Source organism: Varanus komodoensis, unplaced genomic scaffold (genome assembly GCF_004798865.1).
Source record: "Varanus komodoensis strain SLA01 unplaced genomic scaffold, ASM479886v1 scaffold13_3, whole genome shotgun sequence".
Taxonomy (NCBI): Eukaryota; Metazoa; Chordata; class Lepidosauria; order Squamata; family Varanidae; genus Varanus; species Varanus komodoensis.
The window spans coordinates 11,928,647-11,951,763 of NW_025335409.1; the positions used below are offsets into that span (position 1 = coordinate 11,928,647).

Consider the following 23,117-nt stretch of genomic DNA (forward strand, 5'->3'; position numbering starts at 1 on the left):
GTAGGACATGCTGGATTCAGAATCCCAGCTCCAATCTTGGAGCATGTTTCTAGGGTTGGAGCTGGGACTCTGCATTTTCCTATAGCTGGTCCGACAGCATTGGATTGTGTCCTTAACTGATGTACAGACAGAGAAACGACACTTTTAAACTACACTTTTTTCTCTTGTAGACATAATGCATATATCAGAATTGACTGTTTAACAACCTTTAAAAACCCTAGTGGGTCAACCTCTCTCTTCTTACATAGATTCTCTAGGATCTTCTGATCAATCTCTTGTTTTTGCAACTATACTTGTTATATCTGTATCATGGGAACTAAAGCTACATTTATTACATTACAAGGAAAAAAGAGATAAAATGAAGAAGGCCTTACCGGTTATTTCCTGGGACCTACCTGAAGTTCCAACATACTACTCAATCAAAGCCATAATGAAAGGTCAGCTGGTGCGTGAATATGCCCACCTCAAATCATCAGGAGAGTTATCTAAAATTAGACTTCAAACAAACATATTTTAATTGAAAACTCACAAAACATCAAATAGTGCAAATGTTCATAGGAAACTATTATAAAAAATGAATTTAGAAATTGGGAAAAATGCAAATTCAGTGCAGTTCACAAATCTTTTTATTTTTTATGGTTTTTTAACAAATCAAACTGATCATACTGATAAATTCATCTTTTTTAATAAAGAAAATCACATAGTATAGAATTATGAGTTTGCAAAGACACAGTGGAAAGCAATGATATAGCTCAGAGAAGATGGGAGAAAAATTTCAGGCCTTCTTGCCAGACCTATACAGTTACTTGAGAGAAGTAAAATGAACATTCTTGATAGAAAACAATGACAATATTTAATAGAACCAACATCTGGTAAGAAATAGAGCCTTTAAAAATGAAAACTTGCAAGGACCTAAAGCTTGAACGGCTTTACATCTTCAAAACACAATTGCTCCCCAAACTAAAAATGCATTTAGCTCTATATTAAAAGAAGGTTCAGTTCATAACCTTGGAAAGAATTCTATCTAGATATCCTCTTAAAACCTAGGAAAGTTTATTGCACTCATATAGGCCCATGACCCCCGTAAACTCCACTGCAATTTTTTTGTAGTAACATTCTAGACAGATAGATTGACTCTGTTAATACCTTTGGCCACAGGAAAATATGCATAAATGTAGAGCCTGCATGTAAAGGGGAGTGGGGGCTGGCTGCTTAGCAACTACAAAACAGATAAGTCGCCAGTAGGAGCAGGCTGGTTTGGAAATGCAAAATTCTGTCTGGTTTGGAAATGCAAAATGCCCACTTTAAAGGAGAATCTCACAGTCCTGGAAAGCAGAGCCTCCACAACTGCTTCCAAGCGTGGAGAACAAGATATTGTGTTCCCTCCTGACAGAGCCTGATGTTGGCTCTAGTTTTGTAACCAGCTTGCATAGTAAGCAATAAGCAGAGGCTCTCTGTCACCCCACCTGGGGATAAACGCATGTGTATGAAAAAGGGGCAGCTGCAGGAAAGGACTCTCTGGCAGGCAGTGCCAGGAACTAATGGACCCCGCCTCATGTGGCAAAATGCATCAGTGTAGCTTCCCGCTGTGGCATCTTCCAGATTTGCTCCATGTAGGCCTGCTATCGACACTTCCTGTGCAGGAAGACATCTAAAAGGGCTTTCTGTCATAGTGGATCTTTGCTTGAACAGCAGGGTTCACCCGAAATCTGTTTTGCCTCTATTGTTGCCTTTGGTCGTGAAACCTGGTTTGCTCCCTGAGCTCTCTGGTCACCTCTTATGGTCACCATAGTTGCTTCACCCATGGCCACCTAAGGACTGTCATGGTTGCCCTGGAGTGGCCCACTCAGCCAGACCATGCCTCCTTACCACCTCCTCCTTTACAACCAGCTGCAAGTTTCTGCCCAAGGCCAGGGCACCTGAGATTCATGTCACAAGCAGATGATTTGGCAGAAGTCATAGGTAGGGCAAGCACTACCAATATATCCAATAGCGACCTGTTCAGGTGCCTGAAGCTGCAGGTCTCTTCTAGCATCCACTGCAGAGCTGGGGAGGAGCTTTCACCAGACAGACAGCAAGCAAAATCAAGAGACTCTTCTGAAATCCAGGGAATGGTGGGTCAGTGGACTCCAGAGGAGATAAACTGCACTGGAAAGGGGATTTGGGGGCCTTTCTCTTCCAGCATAGAGGTGCCAGTAAGAGGAGCCTGAGGCAGGAACAGAGAGAGATCGGCCACAGTTTCTCCAGTACGGGCACCCAGGTGTAGTTTTTCTCACCCAAAGGGGTAAGAACTGATGCAGGCTAACTCGATGTTATTTTCCCTTTTATTTGTTCTTTGCCACTGATTTGCTACTTTGAACTGCTAAGCCCTCTGTATGCTGAAACTGGTTTGCCTCTTTAAACTGCTTGTTTATTAGAGCTCAGAATCTGGCCAACATTTTCCCCATTGTGTAATTTTTCTGGAATCCCACATACATCTTTTACTCTGTTTTCACCAAGACTCAGACTTTGGTGGTGAAAATGGGGAGGCCCACAGAAGATGCACCACATTTTGGGGTGAAAACTACAGGTGTTTCATGGTATGGGTGTTTCAGGTTGCATGAAACATGTTGAATACAACTTGCAATCTAGCTGTGTTCCCCTAAGGACAAAGGTGAACAGCAGAGAAGCCCAAAGCGAAGGACTCCAGTGGGATCTTTAGCCTGGCATTCCCAAGGAACCAAGAGTACTTGGGAAGTGAGCAGACTGGATTTGTTTTATTCTTGGTGGTAGTAGCTGGTACCAATGGACACTGTGGTATCAGACCTTGCACACTCAGATGGGGTTGTCTGCAGGTCCCAGTCATCACAAGGACAAATGGATGCATTCTTCCCTGTCCACCAAAGATGAATGGGGGAGGGATACAATTACAAAACGTAACATTATACAAACAGCCATAGTTCACACGAATGCCTACATAAAATAAGGAAATATAAGAAATCGTAAGAATACTAGATATAGAAAGGGCCATGAAGGCCACCAGATCTAACCCCTGCCGTTGCAGGACACCAATTTATACTATCCCACTCAGATAGCTGTGCAGTTCCTTTTTGAATGTCTCTAGTGTGGGAGAGCCCACAACCTCTCTAGGTAGCTGGTTCTGCTGTCATATTGCTTTGGCAGTGAGGAAACTTCCTGATATCTAGCCTGAATCCAGGTTGTTGCAACTTGAATTCATTATTCTGTGTCCTACATTTTGGATCTTCCTCTTTGTGACAGATTTTGAGGTACTTATAGAAGGATATCATGTCCCCCATCAGACTTCTTTTCTCAAGGCTGAATATGCCCAGTTCTCTCAGTCTCTCCTGATAGGGCAGTGTTTCCAAACCCTGGATCATTTTTGTTGCCCTCCTCTAGACCCTTTCTCATTTTTATGCATCTTTCTTAAATCTTGGTGCCCAGAACTGGACACAGTATTCCAGATTAGGTCTGACTAGTGAGGATTATAGAGGAACTACTACTACTCATGATTTGGAAGTAATACTTCTATTAATGCATCCCAAAATAACATTTGCCCTTTTTGCAGAAATGAATGAAAAGGCAGAGAGGGAAAGAAAAACTGCATTTCCTGAAGTGTTGACTTCTTAATCTGTTTCCAGTGAGAAGTATTCTCAGGTTTTTCCAGATGTCAGATTGCATGAAAGTCTAATATAGACTCTTGCAGGCAACAATCCTGAAGCCATTTAGCTGGAAGTAAGCAGTACTTAAACTCACTTTGGTTACTTCTATGTAAACATGCATATAAAATCCACTGTAAAGGTGGGACGTGTTGTGGGTGGGTGGGCTTTAGTTAAACTAGAAATAGCTCTCTGCTATTCTGGTGAGTAGAAAGGATGTACTTGACTTTGTAAAGACAGTAAATATAGTTTGTGAGAAAATGTGCAAAGGAATTCAATATCTTCTGAGGGCATACAGCAACTTGGTGAAGAAAAACAGCCATGGAAATACCACATACAGGCTCACCCATTAAATCACATAGATTAATGGTAAGTTAACATACGGAACATGAGCAGTTTATGATTTTGAGGGCCTGTTAGTAGGTGAATTTAATTTAACAAATTAGATAGTGCTAGGAATTAAATGGAGCTAGAAAATAAAAGCACAGGCCCTAGGAGGGCAGGCCTGACATTTCCCTTACTCAGCTTGTATTAGATCAGTGTATTACGGAAATGATGGTAACCCAGTAACAGTGTAGGAAGGGCCCCATGGTTCAGTGCTCAGCACATAATCACCATGCATAAAGTTCTAGGTTCAGCTTACTGCCTCGCCACTAGAGGGACCTCAGGTAGCAATGCTAGAAAAGACCTCAGCATAAGACTGCAAGTCATTGCATACGAAAAACCTGAGATCTAAACCACACATCTTATCCATTGCCCTTGACATTTTCATGGTAATGGGCACCTTTAACCATTTCTGGAAAACAGTGTGGACTGGTTTGGACATAAAGCTGCACTACACATTTCAAAACTCAGACTTGTACATTCCTCCCTCCCTCCTGTTGTCAGAGGATTGTGACTCTTAGAAATTAGAACCTGGATTCAGATTCAGATTAACCTATTTAAGTGTTTCATTTGATAATTCCTTCATTTCATGCAACCACAGTCAGACTCAGGGTTTTTCCTCTAGAATCTTCCTTGCCCTGCAGTCCAATATGAGTCCTGGTGTGGACTGGTTTGTGTTTAATCCCCAGGGTATTATGAAAAATTCTCTTAATCAAGAAATCTATCCAGCACAAGCATTATATACTGCTTCCTCTAGCTTTTCCACTTGTTTCATTTCCATTTCCAAATGCCCGTTTAGACAAATCCTAGTTTATTGTTACATCCACACTGGCAAACAATGGCTTGTGCTTCTCTCAAAACCAGGAAGAAACACCTTCTTCAGACCATAGCTTCATAGTTTCTGGTTTGGAGAGCAAATGTAAAATATACTTTCCCAATTTAGATACACATCATGTTTATGTTTTGCTCTTATGTGTTTGTTTGTTTTGAATATCCTATACTTCCCTTCTCCAAAAGTCAGCAAGCCTATGTGCAATAAATCAAAATGAGACAACAGTAACCAGGGATTCAGAGCACATACAGGCAGGACTGCATGAGCCCAAAGCTTCGAGCCAACAATAAGCTTTGATTGTTCCATTGGCACCAGCCCGCTGTGACTGCTTGTATTGTCTTGAAGTGACTAACAATATTGTCTTTGGATCTTGTTCAAAATATTTTCCTTTCTGAGACATGGGGGCCCGTATTGAGTGGTGATGGATATGACCATAGCACTTTAACAGTCAGGAAGATTGCAATCACGGTGCTTTCATCCACTTTACAATAGAGAAGTTGATTTCTTCAGACGACTGTGACCCAGCAGGCCTAGCACTGACAAGCCGTGGCACACATGTTGTGGCACATGTGGTGATTGAGCGCATAATGTTAGAACAAGTAAGAAGCCAAGAAATATCTTTTCACTTTCACACAACATAGCTATTTTTTTTTGCAATTTAGTGAGTGTTGTGAGCCAGGTTCCCCCCTTTGCACTTCCAAAACATGCCATTCTTTGGCAAAGTTATATATTCTCCAATTCACTTCCAGTAAGTGCAACCAACAAAGAATAAAACTCTGAGCATGCTCAGAACAGTTCACTGAACCCAATCTATCAACTGCTTCCCAACACTCTCCTTTTGAGTTCCCCTGGGGTCGCTCCTTCTGGAAAGTCCTTTTTTGGAAACAGGGAAGCCTCCCCTCTGTCCATCACCCTTCTGATTGGTCAGCCCTTCTCTCCCAACATTGTGTCATGGTGTCAGGAATTGTTCCAGGCTCGGTTGGCTGCAGGAGTTCTTCTCCCATGCCCTCTCCCTACAGCCATAAATCCTGACTGTTCTCCGTGTTGACCAGAACCTCTTTGGAGGGTGCCACTTCTTCCACTTCAGCACCTGAGAAGTCAAGGGCCCCGTCATCTGATGAGTCCATATCTGCCTGGCCTTGGAAGGCACACCAAGAATAACTGCCCTTTTCATTCTCAGCAGTGAGGAAGGACAGGAAAGCCTAAGAGATTTTTACATGCATGTTTTCCAGCTTCCTCTGCCCCACAATACTTTTACTGTTTTAATTTAAATTTGTCAAATGTAAGTTACCTATTTTATAAGCTATTTGGAATGAGCTGGACCCAAGATTCCTCCAGCAGAAGGAGTCTTCTTCCATAAGTCACCGGAGAAGTCTTTCTATGTACTGTCAGTAAAGAAGGAGACAGATTATGCTTTCGTTAAACCAAATCTGCCAGCTTTTCCATTTTTACATTTTCCAAAATCTTAATTGGCTATTTTTATATGGTGTGATACCGAATTTCCAGTCCTTCCCCAGAATAATTCCAGTTAACCACAGACCAACAGTTAAGAAAGTCACAATAGGTAGTGATGAGGATTTACTCATTTACTAATTTTTTTGGATCTTGGGTTTTTTGGATTTTTTGGATCTTGATTTCCTTGTGAAGGAAAAGAGAAATAAATCCAAAAAGGTCACCCTTAAAGAAGAGTAGGGATCCAAATGGTAAGAAAAGTGGTATAAGCCAAAAATGCAGGCATTACTTTGATCAATATCAATAAACCAAATTCTAGCCATGTTTGCCTTCTCTCAGAGCAAGAATGCTATTGAGTCTCAATTGCCCATTGCTGATCAGTCCACTTTCAAAATACCTTGCATTACAAAAGGACAGTTCACAACTAGATATTATTGCTGAGAAAATATTTTCCCTCTGTGCATATACGCACATCCCACAGCAACTGGGAGGAGTTCTGCTAAGGACACAACAAATTTGGAGAGGTGAGTCAGGTGACATTAGTAGGTCACTGCTAATCATAAAGCTACATCTCTGCAAGCCCCAGGTCCTGTCCATCACTGGCTGAAAGGAGAGCAGACAGGATGAGAGGAACTGAAACAGCAAGATGACTGTTAGATATTAAAATAGTAATCTTACACCAGACTTTCAACAACAGAGGAAAGGTTTACAGAACACAGGCAAGCACTAATCTTAAACAAAATGCAGTAAACCACCTCTGCCCAGGTGTGGAGCCCAGGCAAACAGGTTACTTATCTGTCCAATTGGTTCACCCTGCATTCACTGCCATGAACACATATGTAGCTTAGTGGTGCTTTGCTCTTCATTGTTGTGGAATGGCTCCCCATAAAGAACTAGCCTTTTTAAACAGGAAAAATGGCATGTGATCTGAATAAGCCCATAAAAAGAAAATTACTGAGTAAAGTCTTTGTTCTGTTTATTACACTTGTAATGCCCGCACTGTGCTTTAATAATAATAATAATAACCTAGCATTTCCATTCACACATTTGTCGATTTACTGAACATTTCACTTATCCCTTGGATATCAATTTAAAATATCTGAATCAATTTTCTTTATGAGCAAGGAGGGTAATTTCAGTTTCCTCTTGTTCTGAATAAGGAATACACTGCTGACGGCATTTAATTGCTTAATTGATAAACTCAATAATTTTGTTTTCATGTTTTAAGAAGCAGATAATATTTAGATTAACCTGTACATCCACGCAATCCCTCCTTGTTCACATGCACCTACGCCAGTTACATACCAGCCCACGTAGGTTTTCACTGAGCAAAGAGAATACCTCAAGCTATGAATGCAAGAACAGCAATTCCTCGTTGCACTGTCAGCCTGTTCAGCTTCATTTCTGTGCCCTGGAAAAAGGCAGCCACTTTCCATATCTCTCTTAGGATCCCCAAACATGGGTTTCCATAAAACAGGAATAGAAGACCTCACTACTCACCATGGCAAGACAGGGCTGATGAATGTGTGGACACAGAGGCCAGGGTCAACATGCGGGAATGCGTTCTGTCCCCCATAATGTGAGAAAAGAGCATACAATCAATCAGTATTTAGGTCTGAAAATTTCTCTTCAGTCGTTGTATTCTTTAGCTGCTTAGTTTTCCCATTGAGGATCCTGCTTGTTTCTTCATTTGTTTATGCAGACCAGTTTTCCAGCCTCCAATGCGCGTGCTTACATTGGGTGTGCGCTTACACCATACCAGAAATAGAAGCATAGTTGATGTAACAGGTCATTTGTTTTTTGTTTTCTTGATTTTTCCCCCAGTGGGTCAGTGAAATGTATCAAAATGCATGTGTCCAAAAAATGTTGGGAGTGGGGCGATGAGAGCAAACAAATGCAATCAGCCTCAGGCTAACAAGCTTGTCGATGAGAGACTAAAGATAAGAAGAATTACTCTGCCATGGACATTGATTCCAATCTGCACTGACTGGGACTGACTCAAACTTTTAAAAAACACGCAGAAAAAATCGTGGTTGTCCTTGATGGAAGAGATCACTTTTTGGTCTTTTCACAAACTGTTGAATGCCAATTCCACTTGCATTGCCTCTGTTTGAAGATATTGATCTAAGTGCTTATAGTCCATTAGTATAGGCTAATGGGAAATCACATTGTAATCCCAATGTATTCATTAAACTAATCCTCTTTCTATTACTGATCTCCTTATATGCACTCTGCCTCTTAGAAGTCTGTGCTTTGTTTTTTTATCCATGTGTGGTGCTCCAAGAATCAGTGGATTTCTCACCAATTGTGCTTTCAGGCTGTGGCCAGGCTCCAAAAAGCCTGAAGGGTTGAGCATGCCCAGAAGACCCTGTACCAAATTACACTTGCTTTTCAGTGTCATGGGTTGCTCTTCGAGAAAGAGAAAAGCCCATAGGACTATGGAAACAGTTGTGCACTTCTTTGGATTCTGGCCCATATCGATAAGATGAATGTTGAATTTAGATCTAGGCTAAGTATATTTTGAGTATCACTATAATCTGTGACAAGGCCTTAAGGCATCTTAGCGGCACAATCCTGAGAATCATATTTGAGTTCAGCCTGGGTACATGGATGCAACCCCATTCAGTTTAATGGGATGTGCATAGTGAGTAAATAATTGAGTAAGCCCTGGATTGTGTGGATAGCAGAACTTTTCCAACCTGATGCCCCTCCAGATGGGTTGGACAAGAAGCCCCAGTTTGGCATTCTATCTTCTATGCCACTCGGAATCAAGAAAAACATAACTTGCCACTTGCAAAAAATATAGGAACCAAATCTGCAATATTTTTACTATATTTAACCTCAGGAAATTGTTTCCTCCTTCCCCTTTTTAATATCTTGGAACAAAATCCTATGCATATGGAGACAGAAGAAAGTCCTACAAGTCCCAGCATTCTTGGCCACTGTGAGAGAAAGCAGAAAGTGGTTGGCTGGGGAATGCTGAGAATTGTAGGACTTTTTCTGTCTGATAATGCATGGGATTGTTCCCTTAATGCACATTTTTGTTGTTGCTGCTGTTGACTTGAAAACTGGGAAACATTTTCTGTTTGCACTGAACATTTAAGGAAGAGAAGTAGCTGCATGATACCTAATTTCTTCAGGCTGTGTATTGTAGCTCAACAGGCCAACGTGCACTGGATGCCTTTGGAAGGATGTAAAGAAAAAATGCCATACATGTTTCTCCAAGTGTGGTTAGTAGGGTAGTTGCTTCAGAAACAATTTAAAAAGGAATAGGCATGTTGGCTGAGCAGCTCAATTACAAACAGGTTTGGAGAAAATCTCAGCCAAAACAAACACTCCAGAGGGTGCCTTGAAATTGTTAAAGGGTAACTGAGGACTGTGCTCCTCAAATAAAGTTCATAGGAGCCTGGAGTCTGTGGGCCCATCTAGGGCAGTACTCTTGATACCGACAGGCAGAGAGGCAGTCTACTTATATGCCGGTGGGGCTCCTCATCCACTGCAGCTTTTATTTTGTACTTTATAAGAGCTATCCATGGTGCTCCATGCTGGTGAATCCATTTTGGGGGTGGACTTCAGCACTACGGGCAGCTCCCATACAGCAGAATGTTTAAAAATGCAGTAGGTGAAGTATGAAGCACTGGCCTCCCTTGACAGGCAGTATATCTCCCAAATATTGCGTAGGGCTCTTTCTGCATGCCATGGATGTGTGCCCTTTACCCCTGTAGCTCAGTGTCAACCTACAATAAACAGCAGTTAAAAGCATAACATCCATTAAATCATACAAAATCTGACCATCGGTAAGAACATCACAACACATGCAGCAGTGGTGATTAAAACAATGTTAGCTGCCAAAACACCTGATTGAATAAAAATGTCTTAAAACTGGAAAGAGATCAGTGATTGGGCCAGGCATGTCTCCTTGAGGAGGGTGTTCCATAAGTGAGGTGTAATAACAGAGATGGCCCTTCTCCTATTCATTTACCCCCCTCACTTCATTGAGCGATGGACCTCAGAGAAAGACCTCTGTTGACAATTTCGATTATCAGGGAAGGATATATATTTTTTGGAAACAAACTTCTCAGTCTGTTAAAAGTAGGCATCTCTGTAGCAATGCAGACAGATCTAACAACTATGAGGACAAGGTAAGAAAGTTCTAACCAAGGAGGGGTTTCCATCAATGTTGTGTTTGGCTGAGGGTATAACAATGACAAATTTTGAGGTGTAAAGGATCTGACTATTAAACTGCATAGAATTTTTGTTGCTGACAAAAATAATTGTAATTGCACTTTTTGACAGAACAAACCAGGACCTATGAGTCTTGATTGTGATCATGTGGACACCATGACTGGGTCTGCATAATCAAGGAGGGAAAATAAGCGATGATAGCATACTTTCCTTCCCTGCCTGCGCCAGCCTTTGTACTTTCCCCACAGGTGGTTTCTCATAACATCTGAACCCAGGAAAAGTGAATGGCCAGAGTGCTTTACAAACCACCCAGCAACCTTAGAACAAGCCATCTGTTCTAGGATGCTTTGTAAACTACCCTAGGCAACCCAGCCTTGCCAGCAACCTGCACCCAGCAAAGCTATTCCAATTAGGTGGCTCACAACTATGATAATATAAATGCATCCTTTGACTCCAGCAAGTCAGCTTCTGTATTTTCTTTTCCTTACTTTGCCCTATCTGCTTTTTGTAACATGTCATCTAATAAGAAGATCTGGGGATCTCAAAATCTTGCACTTTCCTGGGGATCTTTTTGTTGATCATACCAGAGGTATGACACTTGTATGGATTTGAAGGAAATTAAGGGCACACACTTTGAAGGATAATGTATTTCAGCATCTCTTCAAATTGAAAATGACATGCCGAGGTGAGAAAGCACCTTTCAAGATCGGGACAAAACTCTGCTTTTATGTCACATTGGGAAAGCCTCATTAACTGAATGATTGCAGAGCCCATGGATAACTCCCGCACCAAACTACAGAAGGCTTTGGCAATTTAGCAGTCTCTAATTCACAATAGGATGTTTTAAGGCACTGCAAACAATTCTTGCATTGAGTCCTACAGGAGAGAATGCTGTGTAAAAGAACAATTTCAGGAAAGAATTTAATTCCAGGATCTAAATGCTACAAACCTGTGCACAGGTCTACATGCATAAGTCCCATTACCTTCAGTTTGACTTATAGAAACATAGCAAGTCAGAAGGGACCTCCCAGGCCATCTAGTCCAATCCCTGGCTCTAGCTGGCTCCACTCATGTAATACCCAACATGTGGTTGGCCTGTCTTTCCTTGAACACCCTCCTATTCCATATCCTAGGGGTTCTAACTGTCAGGAAGTACTTTCTGACATCCAACCTGAAAACCAATGCCTTGAACTTTGCTCCATTGGATCGCATCTTGGGCTCCACTACAGGGGAGAACAGATCACAGCCCTCTTCCATGTGACACCCCTTCATATCCCTGTACGTTGCTGTAAGAACTCCTCAGAGTTGCCTCTTCTCCAGGCTGAAAAGTCCCTTCGATCTCATGTGTTATGGCATCCCCTCCTCAATCTGGCGACTATCTTTGTGACCCTGTGCTGAACTGATTCTAACCTAGCTATGTCCCTGTTATAATGTGGGGCCCAGAACTGGACACAGTACTCCAGTTGTGGCTGCACCAGAGTCATAGAGAGTGGTACTAACTCCTCTCTCAATCTGGAAGCCACAGTTCTGGCTAGCCATCCAAGGGTGGCATTTATCTTCTCAAGCACCACATCGCACTGCTGGCTCTTGTTTAGCTGGTTGTCAACAAGTAGCCTGAGATCCCTTTCACAAGTGTTGCTCTCCAGCCATTTGCTTCCCTCCTCCTGTACTTAGGGCACCTATTTCTGTGTCCCAAGTGCAGGACCCTGCACTTATCCACATTGAACACCATCCTGTTGTCACCTGCCCATTTCCACAGTCTGCCCAAATTCTTTTGTATCTGGAGTACATGCTCCTTAGTTGTGCCCACAACCCCCACTTTGGTATCATCGATGAATTTGGTCAGCAGACTGGTTACCCCCTCCTCCAGCTCATCGCTAAAAAGCTTGAACAGAATCAGCCCCTGAACTGAGCCCTGGGGGACTGATGACTGATGATTCCCCACGGATAGTCACCCTCTACTCGCAGTCTGTCAGTGATGCCCTGATCCATTGGACAGTGCATTGGTCTATCCCAAAGTGCATCAAGCTCTCAACCAGGATATCATGCAGCACCTTGTCAAAGGCTCTGCCAAAATCCAGCTAAACCAGATCCACCAGGTCCACTCTGTCTAGCCACCTCAGAACCTTGTCATGGAATTCCACGTGGTCCTGGTTTGTCTGCCAGGACCTATTCTTGCAATAGTCATGGAGCATGACTGTCAACCTCCCTTCCCTATCAAGGGTTTCTAAAGCTTTCCCTATTATTTTTATTTATTTTATTTATTTATTAAAACATTTCTATGCCGCCCCTTGCCGAGGCCTCGGGGCGGCTTACAACATCAAATAAAATACAAAATACATTAAAACAATAACAATTAAAAAATATACAGTAAAATCAATTATGAGCTTTTTCATCATCTTTCCCAGAATGGACATAAGGCTAACTGGCCTGCAATTCCCCTTGCCCTTTGCTATCCTTTTGAAGATTGGGATCACTGATATTACCCTCCATAACTTCTTCCATTTTCCATGAGGCCTCAAAAGTGCAGCCCAATGTATGGTTATAACCTATCAGAGTCAGTACCTTGGTAACCCAGCACCTTGGTAACTGAGATGCTCCTCAACATCTAGGGGAGTAACTCCAATCTGTGCCCCCCCCCCAACTCCAGCTTTGTCTGCCCCCACCCCCGTAGATCTCCCCCAGTTTGCTCTGGGGAGAACACAGAAGCAAAATAATCATTTAACATCTGTGCCTGTTTCCTCATATCAGTTAACAATCCTCTTCCTCCCTTTTAAGCAGCCTCACTGCATGTCCCCCTTCCTCTTACATATGAGTGCAACTATGTAGGGTTCCAAGTTTAAATTTTAGATAAATGGAATCCTAATCAATATTGAATGAAATGAAATGAATGAAACCAGATTAAAATTCAAATTGCATCTGCTAGTAATAGAAATGAAGTACTAGTGAACTATTTGCTGTAATCAGTAAATAAATTCCCCATATTTTGTTTTTTGAACAGTTAAGAGGTTTTTCTTTTTTAATTGCATGGTTAGTTTGTAAAATTTAAGGAATAACCATTAAGGAAGCAAGTTGTAATTTCAGGTTAGTTTCAATGTACACTAGATTGCTCCAAGCCACAAACAATAGTTCCAGAAAATAGATAATGCAGGAGGAGCAACTCCATCATTTTCTTTCCCTTCCCAAAGGTATCACTTTTCATTGTGATTTAGAGGAACACAGAAGGAATGACCAAACTCCTTGAAGTTACTTAAGGCCAGCATAAACCACTTAACCAGTGCATTCCTTGTCCTGCTGCAAGCAAGGATGAGTATTTTTTCATTGACTTGTTATACAGAGAGGTATGCTACCTTAGGTAATACTGCCAATCAAGGGGAAATGCAGGTGTGCTTATGTAAGAGACCCATAATTGCCTTGGCTTCTTTTGTTATGAATGAACCCTACTGATTATCTGATCAGTATAATCAGTAGGGTTCTGCCCAGCTGATAATCAGATCTGATTATCAGCTGGGCAGCTTTCATCAATTTCGAGTAGGGCCAAGTAGAAAAGTTTTGGATCCCAACTTTGGTCAAAGAGGCAGGACTTCGCCACTTCCATCCCAGTCTGTTCTGGTGTGCAACTTGATGGCTGGTAAAGGCTTCCCAATTTGAGCAGCCTTTATAGGTAATCAGATTATAAAAGGAAGACGAACAAGAGATACTATAGAGTAGTGGAAACTCTGGCATGGTGAAAGGCGATTGGCAAACCAATTTTCCTGTTTGGAGGGGACCCAGAAAGTGTTCTGACCTTTAGAGAGTGATGGCCCAACAGCCCAATGGACCCTAATGTTTAGCGGGTTGGCTCTGATGACACTCCAAGGGCTTCTTCAAAGGCACTGTAAGATGAGAAACAGTTAAAACAATGAATTGATCATGAGAATGAAAAGGTCACTATTGGAAAGATACATAAAATTCCAGTTTTATTGTTTTAGAAAGCCTATGCAATATGTGCAGGTGCCCATGGAGATAAGTAGGGAAAAGCCAGTTTCCCTTGGCTGGGATCATTTTTCTTTATGTGTATAAAAACATACCCTACCAGGAATCTTTAAAGTCCTGCTTGTGATGTATATAAGGTTAGAAATAAATATATTCTCTGTTTTCCAAATATGTGTCCAGCCATTTTTTCAGCATGTTTTCTAAAGACTGGAGTGTGAATTGGGGGAAGGAAAGAGAGAGAACAAGACTGGCTGTACCTCAAGAGTAGAAGAGTTATATAAGTTAAGGGAAACTTAAAATGGTGGAGATCTATATTCTGAAAGCTTTAAAAGAGAAAATAGTCAATAATAGTGCTTATTGAAACAACTGTTTCACCTGTTCTGTTTTCCCAGTTCCAGATGAACCATCAAAGGAAACTGAAATATGATTCCAGATTTTCAAATATAACTATTGATTCTGTACTGAGCCATTTTGAGAGGTCTGAATTGCAATTCACAGCTCATTTATTCCCGAGGAATCATATCAGTGTAAGGAGATCATTTCAGTAAGTGCTAAGCATGATTTGAGATACCATATTTTCAGAAACTGTGTGCATAGCACTTTCTGAAAATGGTCTCTGAGATATCTCTAGCTAAGCACCTTGAATTGGGGACCATTTATAGCTAATAAACAGTACAAAGCTGGGGCAGGATTACCTACTAAGGTCGCCAACTTTTATATTGCTATGAAAAAATCAGGATTGAATCTATCAATGTTACAGTTTTGTGGGAAATGAAGGGTATTGGATGAAAGTGGAATGCATAAAGTCGCAAGAATTTATTGACCATAGACTGGTTAATTTGGTACAGACTATTCTGTCGCATGTTGTTATCATCTCTTCCGCTGCGATCCAGATAATGACAAAATACCTTTCATTTTGTTAATGTGAAGCATCAGGTTTCAATTTGCTTCTCAGACATCAAGTGGAGGTAGGAGTCCACCTTGTCAGTATCCTCATCATTTGTCCAATTAGAAGGAAGCTGCTAGCCTCTTCATACCATCACAGGAAGCGAATAGCAACTGGCTCATTTGGCTTATCTGTGGCTGTACCAAATACCAGATTTACATTCTCATAAAATGTTCCTTTTTTCAGGCACCCCACAAAGTTCTAGAAATGCATGATAAATTTAGCATAACTTTGTCTTCCAGGCACCTGACAATATTACTCCTTAACCAAATAGTTAAGAATGGAGAACTACATAGAGTGGGACAAAGCCCATAGTATTCTTCACAGGCTGAAATATTTTATCTACATTTTCACCTGATTTTATATATATAACTGAGCCAAACTATCCCAGCAGATAATTCATAATAGCACAAAATCAATTTTATGATGTGCAAACATCTTAATTTTGTAAGGAACATATAGAAACAGTTCAAAGTGCATGCTCAAATACTTCATTCCCTGCTTATATGATCAAAACTAGTAGATAGACAGATGGAAGAAGAATCTTACCTTCTTAAATAAAAAGAGCAGGATACACTTTTGTTGATCCATCATTTTAAAGATCCATCAAAGATTTATACTCCCTTGAGGTATTGTGGCATATCTTCCCAGGGCATCTGGTTACAGGAAACATATCTGAGAAGCACACAGTTCTCAACAGTTGTATTGCAGCCAGTTGGAGAGAATGGATGTCCAAAGTTACACTAATCTCTTGTTTATCATTCCTCTCCAGACATTGCTGAAAGCTACATTATCCTGGCAGAATTCCAGTATCACTGGAAAATTGTCCCCTGTGGTACAAAGAAATGAATTGTCCAACCCATTGCCAGTGGATTACCATAGGAAGAAAGTTTTTAGCTTCAAATCACCATCCACTCACATCAAGTACAATGGATTCCCATAGACACTAATTTGCCTGGTGATACTGTTTCCCACATAATATTCGCATTTATATCATGGTTTTATCTGTATCCTATGATTCTACAAGACCTTTTCTTAAAACTGCTATCTAAATTGTTAACTATTCCCTTTTTTTGCCATCCACTGGTAGGAGTACACCCCCCCATTTTGTTTTATCCGAGTGATGAATCTATATAGACATTTCTGATTAGCATTTTGTATTGCATTTAAGCCATGAAAATGTGGGGGCAGAGCATATGTATGTACACACTATACTCAAATGCTCTATTCAGCAAGTGATCTGGTATGTTCTTCAAAGGCTGAAGCTGCCAAGCGAATTCCAAGAGCAACTCAGTGTGGCGCACAATTAAAATCATATTTTAATCATAATTGTGAAATACAATTAAACATTTCAACAAAGAAAAATATTCGCACCCAGGCAACATTTCTGTTCAGGAAGGAGACATACCCTCATGACATTACAGGAAGGAAATGAATTAAAATCTTACTATTTACAACTTATTCTCAGCTTTTAGAACAAACCAAGGAGAATGTACCCCCTTCTTTGCTCTCCTTAGAAATACTAATGTTACTGTCAAGCTGAGCAACTTCATTTGATGTTTTAGTGATTTTAGACAACTTAGTAACTGTCCTTTCAAAGCTTCACATGTGAATTAGGAGCATTTTAATGTCTGATAAATTAAGATTTTTTGCTCAAATAAATGCCAAATTGCAACAACAATGAAGATTTGCAGCAGCTATTTAAGAGAACAAGATTCCAACATATTGTGTACTAAAAGCCTAATGTGAGTTTTAGAACCATTAGGCACGGTGCATTTTCTTAGTGAATCACAATTACTGAAACATCTGTTCTGTATAATGTCACTGCAAGGTGAAGAAATCTCAGTTGTTGCATTTGTTAATTACCTCTCTGTAGTAAGGTCAGGTAAGCTGGCTGAACATTCCTTGCGATCCCCAGTACTTTTTCTATCGCCTGCATATATTGTTTTTTGTGTAAGGTAGGAAATGTACCTTGCAAATGTAGAACAGACATCAGTGAAAACATCCTGTAGTGATCCAGCATTCGCATAAATAATCTGCTATCTAAACATGTGAAAGATGCCATTTCAGGAAACCCCACGGATTCTGGTCGGTTTTAGGAACATAAGGGTAATTTGGGAGCGTCTACACTAGACTGCTGGCTTTCTGAATTACGGCAGCCTTGTCTATTGTTTCGTGGTGCATATTACTAATAAGGCATGTCTTGTGCTCTCCTGTACAAGTTCTGTGCTGCATTATATGCCTTGAATCTATAGCAAACTAGACCTCGGCATGCTGAAACGGTAAGGATGAGCCATACCATGCTTTCACATGTCTGACCCAGACCCAGTTTCTGCTTTGTAGAACAGCCTTCCCCAGCCTGATGACCTTCAGAGGCATTTGGACCACAACTCCTGGAATTCCCATCCAGCAGGGCAATTGACTGGGAATTCTGGGTGCTGCAGTCCAAACATCTCTGGAAGCCACAGGGTTAGGAAGCCTGCTTGAAAGGCTTTAGCTTCCCCTCAGGGTCTTGATCTGAAGGCTGCCATAGGTGAGTCTAATAGGGAGTAGTGACCATGAGATACTGGACAAAACCATCACAAAAAGTTCCTTCCACATTCTTTTCCTTCATCACAACATCCTAAATATAGCAGTGCAACATTAATTTCTTCAGCTGGAAGAGTAGATGAGGGTGGAGGCAGGTTGAAAGCCAAACTATTTAATTATTGCATTTATGAATATTTATATCGTGCCTTTTATCTCTCCAAAAGGCTACGCACTTTAAATGCAGAATCTAGTGACACATTGGGATAAAAATAACTCAAACCAGTAAATGTGAAAACAGATCACGCTTAACATTTATACAACAGTGCATTTATTGATGTATCATTTATTTATACTGCAAGCAGCTTGGAATGCCCAGAAGCTTTTGAGCTCAGAAGCTTACAGGCGTCCTATGGAGGGTGACAGCAACGTGAAGGCAAAGGTTGCCTCTGTGCTTCTCCTGCCCTGCAGCTCTGCTGAACAGCCAAGTTCAGCCCCTTGAAGCACTGCAGAATGGCCTTTGGAGAGTGGCTGTGGTGCCACTCAGATACGATGCATCTGGGCAACACCTGTCTCCTCCCTTCTGCCTCTCTGAACGCCTCCCAAAGCCCCTTCCCAAAGTCACTCTTGCAACATAGGAATGTGCCCTTGTTTGCTTACTGCCTTTCGTACTGCCAACCAATATTCTGTGGACAGTTCATAAAACACAGGTTAAAAGTACAAAATACACGGATATAATAAAACAATGTAAGAGCTAAAACAAGTTATGACTACAAACTTAAAAATAGAAGAGGACAACAACAGTGCAAGGAAGAAAAAAGTGCCAACACATAAGAGGATGGGCTAGATGAGCTTCTCTAGGTAGGATATTCCATAACTAGAATGAAATCCAGCATGGAAAAGGCCCACTTTTAAGTGGTCTTCTGCTAAGTGTGGGCACCTGGAGAAGAGCTTCAGAAGTTGACCTTAGGTAGGTAAAAAAGAGACACTCCTTCACATAATCTTCTCTGAAGTCATTTACGGCTTTAAAGGCTTATAGTTTTAAAGGCCTAAATTTGAAATAGATCTAGAAAATCAATGTCATTCCTAAGTGCCTGGAATTGATTAGTGACCAGACCGCAAACATATTACAACAAAAAATCAGAAAAGTAAATTCTAAAAACGGAATCCAGTGGATAACCAAAACAACTTAGGATATAATCCATGGCTATCTGGTGAATACTGGGAGTTGTAGGACTTTTTTTTCTGTCAAAACATACATAGGATGATACCCTTAAAACAACAGATCTGAAATGCCCAGACTATTTTAAAAAATCATCACACTGAAAAGACATCATACTCATCACTAGAAAAGATGGTGCCCTTCAGAAGAGACACAGTTCCCAGGAAATGAGGTCCTTTCAGATCACCACCCACATCACTTCTAAATATGAAGACCCTTAAAAGATCTTACTATCTGGACAAATTCTTGCAGAGAAATATGTTTCTTCTGGTACATTGGTCCTAAGCTATTTAGGATGTTAACCAAAACTTTTACATTCTACATCTCCACAAAAAGATCAGGACATTGTGCAGAGAGTAACTATGTACTCTAAGCATCCTCACAGTGCGCCTTCTGTAACAGCCCAGTATGAGTCAGGTGTAGAACTATCCTTAGAACATCCCACTACCCCAGGTGAGGCTTGCATCCAGATCTTTGCTTAGCCATGAAGTTCACTGGGTGACAAGAGGCCAGTGCAATTCTGTGAGCCTTACTTCCCCCACTGAGTAGCTGTGGAGGAGTAGATGTGCATGACATGCTTTACTCCGTGGAGGGAGGGCAGGTCAGGGCAGAACTATAACTCAGTGATTGGCTTTAGTGCACTTGCAGGGCATGAATGTCATAAAGCTCTGACTGAGGATTCATACCAGTCCAAACATCCCCAAAGATTGGATGACACACAGTCTGTCTGATTTAATTTGAACTGTCTCTCCAACAAAATCAATTACAATTTCAATTAAAATTAATTTTTAGATTCATGCAAAGGTTTTGCAAGGTCTTTGAGATGCAATACAGGACAGGCCCATGCTTGCAAATATGTCATCGGATGCTCTGGGAGGAAAGCCAAGGAGGGAGGAATAGATGTGCTTTAAGAACTTAAATATTGTTCTGGTTAACTATGCAGCAGCAACCTACCAGGTTTGAGTTCCAACACAGATTTGTTGTTTTGTCAGTGTGGCTAAGTATCCCAAGCATTCCCTGTTCTGGATTGTATCCAGCTGACATCTTTTCTGGGAAATAAAAAGGTACATGGATGGTCTAGCTGCTTCTGTTTGTCTATTCATCCCCTTCTTATAACCATTGTTTCATTTGCTCGGTTCATTAGTTTAATACAATTTATCTGTTAATAGTTTGCAGTGTGGATTAAAAGCTATTTTGATGCTTTCAATTTATTGCTATTGTACTGGACACTTTTGAAAGCAGAAAAGCTGAATATATATTTCACTGATAATACACCGGCAGACAACCCTGGCTTTGCACAGGTTGGAATGGCCCTTGCTTTCATACAGCAAAGCCTTCAAGCAAATTTACCAGCTAACAGTGTTGTGTCCATTGTGTGTATGTATCTGAGGATAGGCATACGTGTTAATAACACTCCTGCCCTGGTGTCCTTGTAGCCCCCACAGGGAAGGGGTGCCCATAGCAGCAGGAGAGGGCAGATGAAGGACTGTCCTTTGGCCTGCTGATCTGCCTTAGCTTCAAGCGAAGAAGCTTTGCAGTGGCTTGGGAAAGTCTACACCTAGTGACTAAAAATGTTGTAGTCTTCAACCACATGGATGCATTTAGATCACTGCATTTAGTGAATGATTTCTAGAAACAAAATAATCCTGAGGTCCACAACACTAATGAACCTTTAAGTACGCATGCCAGGTTTTGAGTGTCTAGGTGTCACCGTCTTGAAGGTATGCTGCTGACAGACAGACAGACATTCTCTTATTCTCTTGTTTATTTTATTATTACATGAATGTGTAAACACTTGCATAGGCTAGCCAGAGGCAGGGAATAGTAGCAAAATGTGGCTCTTAGTGCAAATGTTTGTTGGTACATTATTTTTCTTAGACTACTACACATTTGTGTGCAAATTCCCAGCTCTTTCACATCCATGCAGCACATCACTGCTATAGTGGACAATAGTTGGCACAACTGCTTCTTCACTCTTCTATGTTTGAAGCTAGTCCAGAGACTTTTCATGGGTATCTTAGACCCACTAGGAAGCTTAGATGCAGATGATACGAAAAAAATGGGTAGGTCTCACATATCCTCATTCCTGGTATTCCTTTTTTTCTTTTCCTTAGACAACTACTACGGTACTCCAAAGCCTCCAGCAGAGCCAGCCCCATTATTGTTAAATGTAACAGATCAGATCCTCCCAGGTGCAACACCCAGTGCTGAAGGCAAACGCAAGAGAAATAAGTCCGTGAGCAATATGGAGAAGACTGGAATAGAGCCTCCAGAGGAAGAGGAGGAAGAGAGAGCTGTCGTCAATGGCAATGGCATGGCGATAACACCAGGTGAGTGTTTTCCTGTGCATCTGTTCGCATCCCTGTCCTTTTCACCATTATTCCACTCATGGGTTTTCGGCACTCTGCCTTTGTGAGTGCAAATAAAGCTAATCCAAGTCAGTCCTTGCAAGTCTGGTTCTTTTCTTCCATTCAGTAGCATTGAAGAGGGTCATGGTACCGTGCCTTTCTGCCTTTCTTTGCTTCCATGTTACACTGGTGGACCCCTAGGGCTCAGGGAAATCACGCTTGCATGCTATCACAGTATGAGGTGTGCTTTACGGGACTTTAAGGCAGGAGTGCAGAACCTCAGGCCAGGACCCCAACCTGATGCTCCAGAGATGTCCAGAAGAGCACATCCTCTTCTGCCCCACCTCTTTTACCTCTTTTGCAGGCTTTTGTGTAGCCTCTTCTCCCACATCCTTCAATGTTGAACTGCCTGTGAATGTGGACAGTCAACTCTATGTGATCCAACTTGCATTCAGCTCGACTTAAAAGACGAATTCTGTTTTCTCAGGAATGGAACTTGTTCATAACCTGGGAACTACCTGTAGTTAAGTTACACTGGAAGAAATACATGGCATTCCTTTATCCCTGTAAGAAAATGGTTTGCTTCATACTGGAGGAGGGCCCAGGAAACAGTTCAGACTTACCTGTAGGTATCTTTCATGGAGGTATTCCTTGCCTGCCCCGTGCTTACTGTACCTTTAAAAAAGGTGTGGGAGGCAATGTCTAGAGAGTCTTTCAAGGTGCTTTTCTCAAACCATATTTTAAAATATTATTTTTCACTTGAAAATCGTGACTGAACAGTTCAAAAGCATGCATATGTAAAGATGCTGAGAGCTACTGAATTTTCACATATAGGATGAAAAAGATAGATACATATGTTCTTTGTAATTTATAAAGGAATACAAAATGTCCAAAAAAATAAAAAAAAAGATTCAGGAACTAATAATCCTACTGAAATTAAAAGTCCAAAGACAAAGATTTAGATCTATATCAAAAGTATAGCTTGGTGCATTAAAAGCTTTCTGAATACAGAGGCTTATATACTACACTAAATTCAATCTCTAATCTTTAAGAACTGTAAAAATGGTATACATATAGCTTTTTAACATGGTAATGTCTTCTGTCTATTTCAGTGAAACAGTGCATTGAATTGTGTAATTCTTACCTTTATGAGGTATGTTTCAGAGATTGCTAGATTTCATGCAGGAACATATATTTAACGATAGCACAGAAAAGAGAATATATGCAGTTGCAGCTTTTCTAAAATACTAGTGAGAATAGGGATGGACAGATCTGTCAGTCTCTGTCTCTCTGAGCTTGTCAGTTTTGTTTTGTTTTTTAAGATCAAGCTAATTCTGTCCTGTTTCTAAGCAAGCTTACAAATATTATAAACTAAATGCACATGGAAATTCATACCCATTTTTCTAAATCAAGGTGCCTCTAGCCAGCCTGCTGGCAAGTCTATCCCAGCAACAATGTGTGGGTCCCAGGATGGGGGGTGCTGAGGCAGGGTGGTGTTGAGGAAAGCTCTTGCTTTCCTTCCTAATGCTACTTTGAGAGTTGCAAGGCGCTCCTTTGATTGCTGTGCCACTACCCCAAAAACAACCAAAGA

At 41.1% G+C, this 23,117-nt stretch overlaps 1 protein-coding gene across 8 annotated transcripts in view; it reads left to right on the top strand.

The window, feature by feature from the left end:
• The window catches only part of MAGI2 (membrane associated guanylate kinase, WW and PDZ domain containing 2), a 708,373-nt gene that overhangs the window by 431,711 nt on the left and 253,545 nt on the right, over positions 1-23,117 (top strand). For all 8 annotated transcript variants that reach the window (XM_044423188.1, XM_044423195.1, XM_044423191.1 and 5 more), the window contains one exon: positions 21,293-21,508. In XM_044423188.1, coding sequence (XP_044279123.1) covers positions 21,293-21,508 — 216 coding nt within the window. The remainder of the gene's footprint in view (positions 1-21,292; positions 21,509-23,117) is intronic.